The 16,388-nt window shown below is 41.6% G+C and overlaps 1 protein-coding gene across 1 annotated transcript in view; it reads left to right on the forward strand.

Moving 5' to 3' along the window:
* Window positions 1-226: 226 nt before the first annotated feature.
* Window positions 227-16,388, forward strand: part of LOC308065069 (plasminogen-like) — a 54,703-nt gene continuing 38,541 nt past the window's right edge. The window contains exon 1 of the mRNA XM_080390588.1: window positions 227-16,355. Coding sequence (XP_080246714.1) covers window positions 16,192-16,355 — 164 coding nt within the window. The 5' untranslated portion in view covers window positions 227-16,191. The remainder of the gene's footprint in view (window positions 16,356-16,388) is intronic.

Raw genomic sequence — 16,388 nt, forward strand, 5'->3', positions numbered from 1 at the left:
ACTAGCGTATTTCCGTACTTTCGTCTTCAGGGAGACAGAGGACAACCTTTAGTTTGTCTTGTCCAACAGTTTTGTCTAATATAGACACACCTCTTGAGGTCTTGGTTGTGCCATGACAAAGAAACTTTCTGTCTTCGTCAGAGTTTCTAGTTAAACTTCTTGAATTAAGAGAGCAATGGGAGCCAACCGATCCTGGGAATGCACTGCCCTCTCCTGGAGAGCAGTATGCCTATTCAAAAATGAGATTCCAAATGTTACATTAAATTTACATTAAATTTTAAGAATAAAGATTAAATATAATCCATTATAAATTACTGTAAACACTCTGATAAGTAGGAAAACTGATGGCTTGTTTCCCTCTTTCACTATTCTCTGTATGTCAGTGCATTCTACCATAAAAACAAGTGAAGCACCTATCCACAACATCCCGTTCTCTGTGCAGCTGAATCTCACACCAATTTCTAGCTCTTGTAGAGGTTTTATTGTTCTAGGTCTTTTGTGCTCTCAACATTTTCATTGACGTCCTGCATTATTAATGGCCATACTTCCAGTTTTCTCTCAGGGCCTCCCATAGGTCATCAAGTTGAATTGTGGGAGACAGAGGTTCTCCATAGGTGGGCTTTGGGCTGTGAATGCCTTTCAGATAGCAGTATGTGGCTCTGGTAATCTCCATGCTCTGGAATTTACCTAACAACCACAGTGGTTGCCAAGCATGAGGATTTTTTTCCTTTCCAGATGCTATGCAGGCAGAAGAAAAGAGTCAGCAAAGAACCCGTCTGTTTTAGAAGTTACTTGTACATGACAATCAACATTAGGCAGGATTTCCCCAGGGTGTGGTTTAGTGGAATTGGAAGAGGCCTTTTCTTCATTTTTGCGTATGGCAAATTCAGAACTGCTATTGAGTCTTGACGTGGGATTACACATGGTGCAGTAACATCTGAAATGGCTAGCTCAAAAACTTCTCTGTCAGGCAGGTTGAGGCAAGTGCTCTTCAGCCCTGCCGTTGCCAACCAATTACGGTGCAAAGTAAAAATGGTATCAGATACTTAGTACCCACCTTGTCTCAGTGTGTAAACATCAGAGGTAGTACGCCCAGAAATAGATGGTTAGAGTTATTTAGGAATACTCAGATTCTTGAGACATGTGGATGGGGCTGGCAGACAAGTCACAGGTTATGAAGGAGACCCAGTCCTTTCTGGAGTGGCAGCTGTAGTCCCCACAGTATTCCCGAGGAAGTCTTAAAGTGGTATCAGACGCTTTGCTTAAACAAGTCCCAGCCCCAGCTGAAATCTTCTACCCCATTTGGAAAGAATTTCTATCACAGTGAGGCTAATGAAGGGGTTTCCCATTAGCTATTAAGATACATAAATACATTTGGCTGCTCCATGGTAATTTAAGACATGCAACAGAGGAAAAGAAAGCAAAGCAGCTCTAACGCATTTGAGTCTTTGCCATGCCTTGTAATACTAAAGAACCATCAGATCTCAGTATAGATACTTTAATGTATTGGTTTGCACCAGCACATTCATTCTTCAGTAGCCCATTCCATCATGGTTGTCCCTGTGTCCAAACAATACCATTTCTCCCAGAATGTGTTATAAATACCATTGCTTTTCTTTTTGATAATTAATGAAGGGCTATCTTTAAGAAAAAGACTGACAACCTGTCTAGAAATTTCAATACACCCAAAAAATCATCTGCATTCATAGCCTGAGGAATAATTTTCACCCTGTGTTTAACTAACAAGCACCCTGGACTAGATTCAAATATCTATTGCACAACACTTTCATCATTCTGCTCTTCTCCTTGGAGAGCAGAGAATAGTCAGAAACCATTTTTACGGTTTCTGTGGTTTCAGTGTTGAACTGAACAGTGTCAAACTGTTTCAGTGGTGAACTTCACTGTCCGTGCTTTGGTCACATTCATTTACTTTTTTAAAAAATGCATATTTTGTTCATTTCCCTGCAGAGTCAACAAAGATACAAAGGCCAGCCTGACTTATTTTTCCTCTTCAGCATCTGTTTTGTAAATTCCAGTGACAAAATCTTTATTGTTTACAATTACATGTATGGCAGGAAGAGCACTGTTTCACTCCAGTCCTAAAGCCAGTTTGGCTGTGTGATGTTGTCAGTTAAAATGTTGCTGTCTCTTATCCCATGTCCTCACTTGCTACTTTTACTGGTTCAGTATTGCTGAGAAAGCTTTTGAGCAAACACCCGTCATTTCCCCCACTGAATATTCTCTACAGATGAAAAAGAGCAATTGAATAGCTGTTTCCTAAAAATGTGTATTTATGTTATTAGATTTATTATAATAAATGCACACTTCTACAGTAGAAAGAGAATAATGGCATAGGACAGGTATGAATATTGACTAAATTTTGTAACAAAATAAAATCCTGTCGGTTGTTACCATGCCCATTATCTTGGCAAAAGCTAAGCAGACGATATGTGAGAACATTACCGCAACAGTTCATTTTCTAACTGAGCAACCAAACTTGCAGGTTTTATCATTAAAGTATCCGCTTTATACATATATTTATATGCAATATGTATTAGAAGATATAGCCAGTAGACTCTGGCTATCTTATTTAATACTGTATTTTCATGACTCATATTATTAGAAAAGTAACAGTTGTCCAACGTGAATTTTGCTAGTATCTTGACTTCATTGTTTCATAAAGACACAAGGCTAAAACTTCTCTATTACTTGACTTACAAAGATTTCAAATTCAATGCATTAAGACATTACAAAATTAATGGTCCATATCAATCCCCTAAAAATATAATCCCTCTTTCATCTTAATCACTATGCACTTATTGTCTATGGTTTCACTTGTGCTGTGCTTAATAATCTTACATGTATGTAATAGAAACATCTAACTAGGTCTTTTACAAATCTGATTTATTTCTGTGTTGATTTTCTTTGCCCTTTTTTCCAGAAGAGTTAATCTAAATAACAAAGACTACCATTGTGTAGATATGTTCCTTTTTTCTTCTCATATGAAAATCCTATAAAATAAGAGAGAGAAAAAGGGAGGAGAAAACCCCAACTCAAATAAACAAAAATTACTTTGAAAACCAGAAGAATTTGACACAGGATGATTTACTTACCCAGGCAGTTTTTAGCATCAGTTTACACAATTCAGTAGAGAGCTAGACTGATTTAAGACTACCAATCTTATTTGTGTTTATGTAAACTTTCTCATTCTATTTTGCCTTTAGGGACAGTGCACTGTATTATAATAGCCTACAGATTTCTCTGTTATGCTAGTTTAGAAGGCATAGGCTGCATAACTATAGTTTTTAATCTTCTGTAGGAGGCAGAAATATCTGCCATGTCAAGTATATATTAAATATTTTATACCTTCCTAATAATCCCTTTCTCCATGGCAAAGGTAAGGATACTATAATATCAGTAGCAAGGTTTTTAATTATTTCATTGAATTGCTGTATTGTCAATCTCACCCTTGCCTGTGAACCAAGTTTACTGGTTTATCATGGTTCTAAACATGAAACATGCAAATATTTTTATGATGACTTTAAAAAGTTGCTGGTGGCTTTTAATTTTGTTAAAATTACTGTACTGATTCTTTATAGCAGCTATTGTATGTAAGTCACAAAATTGTTCAAAATACTGTTTTGATCTTATACATAGATTTTCTAGCATTAGTGTCTTTCAACCAGATGTTCTCGTTCAGGAAACTTTGGATTAAATCCAGTCAGCAGTTTGATGTTCTGTGTGTGAGATCACTTCCATTAGGGAGAAAGTAATAATCTGTTACAAATTCTTTTTTTCTTAGAAAATGAATGAAAAAAAAAGAACTTAAACCACTGTTGAAATACTTCTATATGAGATGTAATTCCAGGATCATATTTATAAAATGGAATCGGTTAGCTAGATCAGATTTGAGTATTTTCAGTAAGCCTATACAAGAAGACTTGCTTAAAAGTAAATAATATGCTTTTTACAGTGTGTGTGAACCCTTTGTATGATCGTCCCTCTGTACTCAGCACTGGTGAGGTCACACCTTGAATACTATGTTCAGTTTTGGGCCCCTCACTACAAGAAAGACATTGAGGTGCTGGTGTGTTTCCAGAGGGCAATGAAGCTGGTGAAGGGTCTGGAGACCAAACTTTATGAAGGGCAGCTGAGAGAACTGGGGTTGTTTAGCTTGGAAAGGAGGAGACTGAGGGGGAATTTCATATCTGCCTACAAGTACCTGGAAGGATGTTGTAGGCAGGTGAGAGTAGGTCTTTTCTCCCAGGTAACAAGCAACAGGACAAGAGGAAATGGCCTTCAAGTTGTACCAGGGGTGGTGTTAGATTACATGTTAGGAAAAATTTCTTCACTGAAAATGTGGTGAAGCATTGGAACTGGCTGCCAAGGGAGGTGGTGGAATCACCACCCCTGGAATTGTTTAAAAAATGCGTAGATGCGGTGCTTAGGGACATGGCTTAGTGGTGGACTTGGCAGTCCTGGGCTAACAGTTGGATGTGATGATCTTAAAGGTCCTTTCCAGCCTAAAGGATTCTATGATTCTATGTGCACCTGCTTGCTGAAAAATCCTTGACTTAGAGTGAACACTACTTAGCAACAACTAAAACACCCATGTATCAACATCATTCTTATACTAAATCCAAAACACAGTACTGTACCAGCTACTAAGAAGAAAATTAACTCTATCCCAGCCAAATCCAGGACAGACTTTTTGCTTAAGATGCCCACAGATAAATCACTATTCTGACCACTAAAAGAGGTCCCCTAAAAGTGGGTGAAAAAGCCCAGTCTTTGCTCAGTGCAAGGAACGATTTGTTGAACAAGCCACACAGCTGAGCTGCTGACAGCTGAGACGCTGAATTTTAAGTAGCTTTCCCATCCAGCTACACGCTCTATTTGCCAAGCATATTATCATAGCAATACCAAATATCCTTGACTGTGAACAAAAGCCTGGATGCTGCTTTAGTAGTAACCCTCTGTCCTCCCTTCTTTTTAGCAGTAGGTAAGGTTGTTGAAAGAAAAGACATTTTTCAAACATAAAACATGGATTATCTCCCTGTGTAAACGGTGATTAAAGCTAACATGCTTTCTGGAAGAATTACCAAGATGGACAGCTAAATCCATTTCTAGCTCACTAGATCAAGTGGGTTTGTTTTCTTTGTTAATGTGAAGTCCAGGTGCAGAATAGGAATTTAATTTGCACAGTGTCTCTGAACATCAAGGCCTCTTTCCCAGGGTACCTAAATATGTATTTAATTTGTAAATGTAGGGCTAAACCTTAAAAAGGCATTTGCAGGCCCCCAAATCTGCAAGTTTTCGAGATAATTAAGGGGCCATACTGTAGAGCTCCTCCTTTCTTTATCATTGCCTGAGTGTTCTGTCCCTGAGTTTGTTCCCTCACGTGGAGGCATGATTGCAAGGGAAGAGGAAAGCAACATTTTCTGTAACTGTCCAAATGGACATTTTCTGCAACTGTCCTACCTTTTGGTAGACAGGTGTCTCCTCCCTTTTACCCCGGACAGCCAATTTAGATCCTTTTTTACACAAATACCTCCTCCTGGTGTTTCCAGCCAAGAAGCAGCAGAGCTAAAGATTGTATTGTTTCTCCAGGGAAAAAGCATAATGTGTCAAGAAGGAAATCTGCATAACCTGACTGTATGAAACTCCAGAGGCAGGGAAGAGGCCAGCGGGGAACCTAGGCAACAGCTGCACAGACGACAGAGGATCATGGTGCTGAGAAGCTGTTTGCTAACTCACCAGGGAAAAACATGGCATGACCTCACGTCAGAAAAGGGAGGAGGATAAATATAGTTCATTACAGCATGTGCTGGCCAGCATGTCCTAACATAAAGGCCAGTAGCTTCTGCCTGTAGGAATTCAACGTCAATTAGTTTCCAAGGAAAATAAAACTGTTATTAAGGGACTTTATCCAAAAGCACATATTCTAGAGTGGATTTAGAGATAGAACAGTTTCAGCTCTTGTGATTTCCTAAAAACATGTCCTTTACAGGAAAGAGAGTAATCAGGTGTTTTTTTAGTTTACTAGAAAGTCCAATTGCCAACAACACAAACTAAGTTTCAGATTTGCCGGAGACCAGGAGCTGAGGATATCTGAGATAATTTTATGTTTAATGTTACAACCAGAGAAACAATATAATATCTTCATTTTACTTGACAAAGTTAGCTCTTACCTGTGTTCTGAGCTGACTGCTGACATTACATTAAATTAAATGTATGCAGTTATCACATTTGTTTGGTATTTATTTTATGCTAATGAATTTCAGTCACTGACAAGAGACCTGTGGCAGCATATGCAGATGATCACTGCCACGACTATCAAGGAGAAAGGAGAGGTTTGGGTGGGCAAGGTTCCCCTCAGATGGACAAGATTCCTCTCAAAGGGAAGCCCAGTTTAAGACAGAAAAGTAAATTTTAACCTACTACCTGAGAAATGTGGAGGAAAAAGGCAAATGTAGGGCTAAGTAGTCCATATGTTGTGCATGTAAGATATTGTTCAGCAGTGTAGCTTGTTGTGTTCTTATGTACAGTTTTGACATATACTTTAAACCAAATAAAACCTGTACTAATAGATGTCATAGCAGGTTATTATCTCCGGTCAGTGAAATGTCTCCGCAAAATGAGTAAGTTTTTCCTGAGGGCCGTAAGATGCTCCCCGTGCCAGCCCAGCCCTCTGCCCTGCACCACACAGGAAAAGTCACAGTGGATGTAAGCATGGAAAAAAATCAAGGAAAAAGGTCCATATTATTGCTGCACTTGTGCATCTGCAGGTGCAAAGATAACAGGCAGTCAAGTGTCATGAACTTTCAGTTTCTCCACTGAAAGAAACTGCTTTCGCAGGTTTTTCTCCACAGAAATGTTTCTGACCTTGAGCTCTTCCCCACCAGGCCGGATGCCAGCTTGGTATGGGGAGAGCGGGGAGGGATTTAAAAGCCATGAAACTAAACTGGCTTGCTCTGGCCAGATGGCGTTTATAACAAAAGGAACTGTGCTGTGCACAGGAGAGGGATGACTTAGTTATGGCATGGGTGCAAGACAGCGAAATAAGCTCCTGTTACCTCAGTTTCCTGGCCTGTAGCTGTCAGGACCCTGACAGTACCACCAGCTTGACTGTCCCTGCTCGCCCCCCTTCCCCCCGAAGGTCCCCCACGGCCCAGGACCTAATGTCAGCCCCTGCCCCAGCAACCTGCAGCAGGGCTGGTCTCCAGCTCCCCACAGCTCTGCCCAGCCACAGCCCTGCCCAGCCGGGCCCACCCACGGGCCCATGGCCCAGCCAAGCCTTGGCCTGTCCCCATCCCCAGGGAGGTGCCCATGGCCCAGGGCTGGGGCTGCCCCCCGGTGCCCCAGCTGCCTGCTCCTGGCTGGGGTGGGGTGGTCCCTGGCAGCCAGCCCCTGCCCTGATGGACCCATGGGGAGCTCCTCAGGGAGCCAAATGGTTTTCTCCATGCTCCTTGCCATCAGGAAAGGGTTTCCACTTTTCAGTTTGATGCCTGCTCACACCTTGGTTGTCCCCAGGCAGTGATCCCCCGCGGGGAGCGTGGCGAGTCAGAGCTGATGCACATTAAGTGTCCGTCTCGTTCAGCTGGCACTGGGGGGGTGACTGGCTCAGCTCTCCAGCAAAGCCCGCTCACAGCCGCTGAGCAGAGACACTTTGCAGACATCAGGAGCTGTCATACTCTACATTCAAACCAGCAGTACTTACGCTGTCTCCAGCCCTGTCTGAGCATGTTTCACAGGAGGTGTAGGAGAGAGCCACTCGTGAAGTCACCCTATACTGAATTTCTGGAGAAAAGCCCTTAGCCCAAGGTTTACCATCTGACAAGAAGGCATTTATCACCTAGCGTCTCAGAGTGCCAGCTGGCCTAGCTTTATCTACAGCTACAATGAATGTGCTTGAGAACCACTTGTAGGAGAAGTGGGGAACAGCAGGGATGCAGCCCTTCTTGCGTTGCCTGTGTGCAAGTTGTACTCGGATAAGGAGCAGCCTGGCTGGAACAACTGAAGCACAACTGGAGGAGCAGAGCCTGGGACCACGTGGCACCGGAAAGGCCATAAGACTGTGGCTCGGTAGAGGGCTATGAGACACAGCTGGTGTCTCAATAATGTCAGCTCAGGTATTTGTTCTCAGACAGCTTTTTGAGCTACTACTGTCATACACTTACTTGCTTGAGTAAGGCTGAAATTTATCAGTAATATATAACAAATATGTATTATTTACATGAATACAAATTAATATGTATTAGTTATATGTGTTTTACTCGGTGCTCTGCATGTTGTTCAAACTTAATATTGCGTCCAGCTGTCTGAAGACATTTCAAAAAAGCCTGCCATAGTGTTTTTTTATGTAAAGATAATCCAGCCACATAGAGGAACTACTAGGAACTACTAAGGGTTGTACTATACTGGGTTATTTTTCACAAAACTGCTCTTCTGCTTGATGCCTTGCTAAATTCTCACATGCTGTAAGACATGAAAGAACTAAAATACAGCAAAAAGCTTCAGGTTAGGCATCAGGAAAGCCTTAACAGTAAGGAGAATTGTTGGCTGCTTTCCTGAAAAGGGTGTGGAGTTGCCATCCTGGGAGGTTTTTAACCTGTAGTTGTTCAAGCAGCAGTCAGGAAGGACACGGTAGAATCGGTTCTGTTTGAGGGAAGGGAGATGGACTAGGTGGCTTCTAAAGACCTCTTTCCAGCCCTTCAATTGCTATAGCAAAAGGCACAAATTCACACTTTGGGGGTACACAGAACATTTCAAATTAAAGATTTAGTTGTTTGTATCCACATGCAGGAGAAGAAAATACGGGAACAAAAAATTTCAGGAGGAAATGAGCTCTAGACCTGTGCCTCAAACCTTCCTCAAAGGCAACAAGCTATAGAGACCTTGAATTTTGGAAGGAGTTAGGCCTAGAGAACCAACTGTTTATGACTTTTAACAAGAACATAATTCCTCTGAGTATGCTCCATCAGAGTACTCTGTCCTTTAGGTGTGTCTCAATTATATACCAATATGTGTGTGCAGGTCGTACAGACTAAAATGAATAATAGTCTCTTATTTAGCAAGGTCATTTAGGTCAAGATGTTTTTCTGTAACATATTATTATCTGATAATTTATTATCTGACTATTCTAAGTAAAGAGCTTTCAGCAGTGCTGGGAGCGTGCTGGTAACGCCTGTGGTGCTGATGCTGAGAGGCTGGGTGGATGAAAGCCTGAGGCAGGACAGCAGCCACTGGGTGGGAGCCAGAGCCCCAGTTTGGCAGGTGCCAGGAGGACATAAACTGTCCCTCAGTAGCTACAGGAGAACTGGCAGAGGCCAGGAGATCAGGCCTAAACAAGTCTGACTTGCATGTATTTCTCGACATAGCTGGGGGGCACTCCAGCTAAAAACAACTGAATTGTCAAGGTGAGGCAACTCCAGAAGTTGCAATTATGTTGTGAAAAGCAGGGGCAAACCAACTGTGCTTGGTGTGCCCCGGGGCAGGGGGAGCTGTCACTTGAATGAAATTATGTTTGTTGTAGGCTCATACTGGAGAGCTTTGAGAAAGGAGAATTCTGAATGTTCCCAGAGTGGTTTGGAAAAGATTTTTCTTCTTTCTCTGAAAAGAGTTATTCTGCTCAATTAGTCTTCCCGGGGGAAGGATTCAGGGTGCTGTACTTTTCCCAAAGGAAACCAAAGTGCTCTAAGAGATGACCTACAGCACTGAACTGGAGCCTGCCAACTACGCAGGGCATGTAGATATAACCAAGGTGGTTAATGAGGGCAGTGGCTGCAGGAACTTGAGTGCATAAAGCTCTGGGGTCCTAGAAACATTTCCTCTTTTCATGTCTATGAGCTATGAGAGAAGATCAGTGGAGCAGAAGGTGCAAAAGCCATCCTGCAGAGAAAAGAGGAGGATTATTGTCAGTGCTTGTGGAGAGTTGCAGTACAGCTGTCTTGAGGGATTGTTTAGGTGTCACAAATCTAATTCACAGAATTAGAAGAAAAGGACAACAAAAAGGATTATCTAGTTCAGCCATCATAGTGTAGGAACACATACAGACCCAAAATGTCTGTCAGGCATCTATCAAACCTGTTCCTAAAACTTCCAGTCCTGAAGATCTCACAACCTCCCCAGGCAAAATTCCAGTGCTTCACTCTCCTTTGCATGAAAGAGGTATTTTTCTGAATCTTGATTTTAAATCTCTTTTGTATATTTAAATCCATACTGCTTGCCTTATCCTCCACACTTACAGTGAATAGACTATCTACTCTTCTTTGCAGTAATCATTATATATATATATGCACACACACATATATACATACATACATATGTTATAATAGACATCTATTTATGTCTACATTTGAAGGTTCTTCTTGTGTATTCCTCTAGTAATATAATCTCTAGCCAAAACAACCCAATCTTTTTTATTCTGTCTCCTTTCCTCTGACCCATCCCATATACACCTTCCCAGCAAGTTCTGTCTGATTTGCAGTTCTTTAACTTGGGAGGAGCAAGATGTTACTCTGTCACAGAGCTTGATTTGATTTTTCATGTGTTTAGATGAGGCCTCAAACCAGTATTATTTATAACATTTCAATAATTGCCTGTAGATTTTGAACCATACCTGCCTCACGGCCTGGTAAAAGTATTATGCTTAGCACTTATGCCACCCTTTCCTTTCCACTCCCAAACAAGCCTGAATTTACTAACCTCACAGCAGACAGGCAATGAAATATTTGTTGCCCATATTTTATAAATAGGAAACTTGCTGCAGTGTTTTGTCCAGGTGACAGTGTCAATGGGACAAACATTAACATGCAGGTGCCTCAGAAACAGTCCTGAGCTCCTGGTACACGTTAAGCAGATGCATTGCTCCAGGTGGGGAAGGCACTAGTTTCTTGCCTTCTTCTCATGTCCTTTCTCACAGACACTCCCTTTACTAGTTAAAAACACAAGCAATAGGTTGCTACATGTGAAGCCAAGTGCTCATGTGCAACTATTTCTGAAGTGGGCGCAGCCAGTGTGAGTTTCTGCTCATGCTACTGCCTTGGCCATACCATTTTATTTCTTCACCCCTTCCTTGTCTGCTTCCAAAGTAATCTCTTCAGGGTTGAGAAAGTCTCATACATATCTCAAGGACTTAGTGCTTGGGCTCTGATTTCAAGTAGATGACCTGATAGTAATAGTAATCATCATCATCAGTAGCATTCTCTGGAAAAAATGTAAATATCCATGAGAATAAGCAAATGATCTGTAACGGAGACCCCCAAAAATGAGGTACTGAAATGTATAAAAATGTCTTTCACATGTTGGTGATGAACGGAGCTATGTTCTGCTCTGTGCTCATTGTATCTGAACAGTGCCCTAATAGTTCACCTGATTCAGGTGATCATCAAGTCCAACCCTCAACCTAACACTGCCAAGTCCACCACTAAACCATGTCCCTAAGTGCCACATCTACACCTCTTTTAAATACCTCCAGGGATGGTGACTCAACCACTTCCCTGGGCAGCCTGTTCCAATGGTTTGCCACCCCTTCAGTGAAGAAATTTTTCCTAATATCCAATCTAAACCTCCCCTGGTGTAACTTGAGGCCCTTTCCTCTTGCCCTGTTACTTGCTACTTGGGAGAAGAGACCGACCCCCACCTGTCTACAACCTCCTTTCAGGTAGTTGTAAAGAGCACTAAGGATTCCTCTGAGCCTCCTTTTCTCCAGGCTAAACACCCCCAGTTCCCTCAGCTGCTCCCCATCAGACTTGGGCTCCAGAACCTTCCCCAGCTCTGTTGCCCGTCTCTGGACACTCTCCAGCACCTCAATGACTGCCATGTACTGAGGAGCCAAAACCAAACACAGTGCAGCCTCACCAGTGCTGAGTACAGGGGATCTTACAAGGCCTGCCTAAAAGCCCTCTGAAGTCAGTAGAAATTTTTATATTCCACTGACAGAATTTACTGAATCAGTGGCTGGAAGTATCTCCTTGATTAACTGACAAGTCTCCTGTTCATCACTTAAAGGAAATACACACTCGAAGCCAGTGCAGCAGAGCTGTGTGATGTTCCTTAGCAAAGGTGCAGGATGAGCAAGCATGTGTAAAACTTTTTCCAAGCTGAAAGCCTAATGAAAGTATTTTATAATTTGACACTTGACATTCAAATTCCTTTTAGTTTTCATTACTATGCAGCTCTATAGCTACATTTTTTCAAATTAATTTAAGAGCATTAGTTCGAGCTCAAAAATTGTTTATTCATTTTATCCTTAGTTATTTTCCTTTTTAAGGATGCTGTTTCTTCTCCTTCTCATTTTTCTAATTTAGACGAAATCTGCATTATGCTCTTACAAAATCTGTGGGATTTTTTTGTTCCAAACAGGTCCCTCTATTTTTCACTACCTCATAACATTTATTAGGTTTTCCAGTATCTATCTTACAGTGATAATGATAATTTGGCTTTTTCCCCTTGCTCTTTCCATTCTGTTTTTTTTCTCTGTATTTCACGCTTGCATGCTGTCTTTCCTACATGGTATATTGCTTTAAGACAATCAAGCTTTTGAATCTATTAATATTACATGACTTAAAAACAATCAACTTTAAGCCTCTTGTATTGTGGTGGGAAGGAAAAGGGGGAATTGAGAAAAGAGAAAAGCATATTTGCATTAGGCAAATTTCCTTGCAAGCTGTGATATGAGCAGCAAAATAATAAATCCCTTGGGATTTTTTCAAGCATATGGACAAACATCTTCTGCCAATGTTTCATGTAAGCATCTGACGCCTTTGCTTATGCTGGGGGTTTAATGTCACCCACTTTGTCAAAAAAGTATCATTTGCTGCACTCTTCTGGACATTACCAGGACAGCACATTCTGCAGAAAATCCCAAACAAAATCAGGTAGGATTACAGCATAGTTTTCACGAGCAAAGGTGTGGCTCCCATTGTTTCTAATAGAAAATGGGCATAAAAATATCTCTGCTTTTGATTAGTCTAAGATTCATATGAGATCCAAAAGAATTTTCCACGCTGTTTACTAGCAGATCTAGAGTGGCTTCAGACTTCTGCCTATATAGTCTATGGCATTTGCTGTCTGAGGGCAGAGCAAGTAATGCTGTCAGTGGCGGAACAAGAAAGGCTTGGCTCTGTGTAGTTCATATGCCTGCTCATCATGTCCTCCTGCACCTCTTGCTGTCCCCACCTCTCTCCCTTATAAAACTGGGAAATCTTCAGGTCCTCCACACCCTCCTCACTCCAAATGTTCCCCTAATCCTGCTTCTTCCCATTCATGTCTCCATAATCTCTCTGTGATGTACTCCTGCTTCCATTAGGACAGACTGTCTCTTGCACATCCATATGTATGAGGTAAATGTTCTCAAGATTTACCTATGCATGTGGTGACAGACCTGCTGACTGGCCAAGCAGAAATAAATGGTGTTTGCTTCCACCATGAGTGTTCTTAGGGAAAAAAAAATTGATTTCTTTCCTCTGATGACTGATGTTGATGTGCCTTGTAGGAACATCAGAGTTCCATCCCTCTGCCAGGTGTGGTGGAGGTTGAATGATATGCTCAAAAAGTAACTGTGGAGGTAGGAATGTGGATGAGCTGTGGGTATGATGGTACATGAACACAACTGACCACAAAACAGCTACCAAGACCAATCATCCAGTTTTCCTACTGGCATCACTTCTGCCCACCCTGACTGCAGGCTACACACTGGCTCCCTACTGAGAGCCCTCTGCAGTGTCCCAGAGCTGAGGCAGAAAGGCTACTTCCCCACTGCCTCCCTACCAACCCAGGGTGTATTTCCCACCTGTACCCTGGAGGCATGTACCATTTGACCAATGCTTTTACCCAAGGTGACCTGTCTAGTCATCACTGCTCACAGGGATGTGGTTGTTGTATGTGGCCTTTCCAGAACCATCATCCTCCCAGCACAGAGGAGAATATGTGGGACTCTCACCTTGCTCCTAACTGTTGTTCTCCTGTGCCCCACCAACTCCAGCTGAAGGCTATACCCACTTGCCAGGCAAACCAGTTTAAAACTCCTGAGAGCACTCTGACTGGGGATGCCTGGCTTGCCTTAGCTGAGCCCCATGGGTGTGATGGAGGTGGTGTTGCTGAAATGTGTGGCGCACCCTGCATGCACTCTGAGGTCTGGGCAGACCTGAGATACCAGGAGCTTTGCCTGGAAGGCAAATGCACATCATACACTGAACCAAAGTGAACACTGCCTCCCAAATAATGAATAAAAAACAATCCAGAAATGGGAAACAACTGAAGGAAGGAAGCTTCTTTCCCCCAGGAAGGACTCTGGAGATTGTTGAAAGAAATTCTGATGCAAAGTTAGCATTATCAGGGTTTAGTTTTGGGGACTGGCTTCCACAAAAGCGTAAATCAGAAGCAGTTCCAACTAGAGCAGTACAAGTCTGGGACTGAAAATACTGCTGGGACTGAAAGCTGAATATAAAGGACTTGTAGAATTAGATTGTGCCCAGGTTTCCATACTTTACCACCACCATGATCCCCATCTTTTACTTCAGCAAAGTGAGGCCAAGCAATCTCAGAACACAAATATGCCCCACAAAACAAAAGAGTACCTTCAGATTTCCCAGCATCCAGTACAAATGATTGAGTCCGATTTGGTAATCCATCCAATTCAAGGTTGGTTCAATGGCCACACCACGGCAAAGGGGGTCACAGCATGGGAGAATGATTAACTTAATCCTCCTGCCTTGTTTGTTTGATGCTGCCTCACTCCACTGCAAGTCAATAAAACTTTGTGCACGGACACACACAACTTCCAGCACCTGCCAGCTGGGCCAAAATGGGGATTAGCAGAGCTGCCTTTCTCTTTCTTTTCTTGCTCAGCTCAGGTAAGAGTCCTTTGCCTTCCGCTTGCCTGGGTGACATGGGGATCAAGGGCTTGCAAGATCCATTTGATGAAGGTGGGACCTCGAATCCCTGTTTCATCACTTACCTGGACGATGATGGATTTGGGGCTTCCTGGCCAGAGAGTTGCTGTTGAACAACAACTGTGCTGTGAACAACCACAAGAGCTGTGATTGCTCCAGTGTTGTGTTCATTAAAGACACCAGAAGAGCAACAGCTTTGGGGAACAAATGGCTCCAGGCAAACACACCGCATGGCCAGAAATGGGGACACCTTTGGAAAGCATCCCAAAAGCCTGCTACAAAACCTATAGCAGTTAGAGAGACTGCTTTCTCTGGTTTCAGCAGGCTTTGGATCAAATGCTAAAGCCATTTTACTGCCAAGCATTGCCAGGCACCGTGTTCCTGGTTTTCATCCTCTATGATAGGAGTTTTAAAGTTTTAAAATTAATTATTTAAAACAAAATTAAAAATGAAAAAGCTCCTTTATATTCCAGCAATTTCACATTTTCTGTTGTCACTAACAAGAAAATGTTCTCTCTTGTTTTCCGGGGGGCAGTAGAAATTTAATCTTCAATAACTAGATCAACTTTTCCAGGAATATGCCTAGAATTATTTTTTGCAACTCCAAAAGAAGACAGGTGTTCCACTAAGGATAATATATGAATTTCAAGCTCATCTACAAATTCTGTTAATAAATATTCCATATGTAGCATAAATTTCAATCAGATTTCAATCAGATATCATATTCCTAGTACTTTAACATTGCATATCATTGTACGGCACTTAAATGACTTTTACAAATTACTTTTTAAAACATCTCAGTACAGTTTGTATGCTTTTCTAATAGCCCAGGCATTTAATATGTCAGAATACCAGGAATGTATCATTGTGTGATTGTGCTGGGTTAGAAGAAACAGCTAATGACGTTATTTTTATTTGCTTATTGTTATCAGCTCTAACTCACTTGCTCCGAGGTGATGGTCCACAAAACTGCCTTAAAAATATTCTTTATGTCTTCTGGATTAGTACTGGTCAAGTCTGGAAAGTTACATATATAAAAGAAGAAAATGGTTTGCTCACATATATTTGAGTATTCTGTTCAATTATCATGTGTCATGTCCAGGTTTATAAGGACTTGGACTTCAGCCAGAGTAAAAAATTTCCTGCTGCATTTTCATATATATTGTATTCTTCTTTAAGTTTATAATTTGCAGTGCTTTCCAGGTAACTAACATCACATTTTCTTTTCTGTTAGCTAAGCTTTTGCCAACCTGTGTTGCCTTGTAGATTCTTAACTGCAGCATTCTCATTTTTAATGTCTGATTTCTTTCCTCCCTTTGTAGTGAAAGGAGATATACTGGATGACTATTTAAGAACAGATGGTGTTTGGCTACTTACTCGAAATAAACAGGTTTACAATACAAATAATGAAAAAGAATGTGCAGAGAAATGTGAAGCAGAAAGAAATTTTAATTGCAGGTAATTTCTGTTGAATCTTCAAACTGTCATTGT

Source organism: Falco punctatus (genome assembly GCF_963210335.1).
Source record: "Falco punctatus genome assembly, chromosome: 5".
Taxonomy (NCBI): domain Eukaryota; kingdom Metazoa; phylum Chordata; class Aves; order Falconiformes; family Falconidae; genus Falco; species Falco punctatus.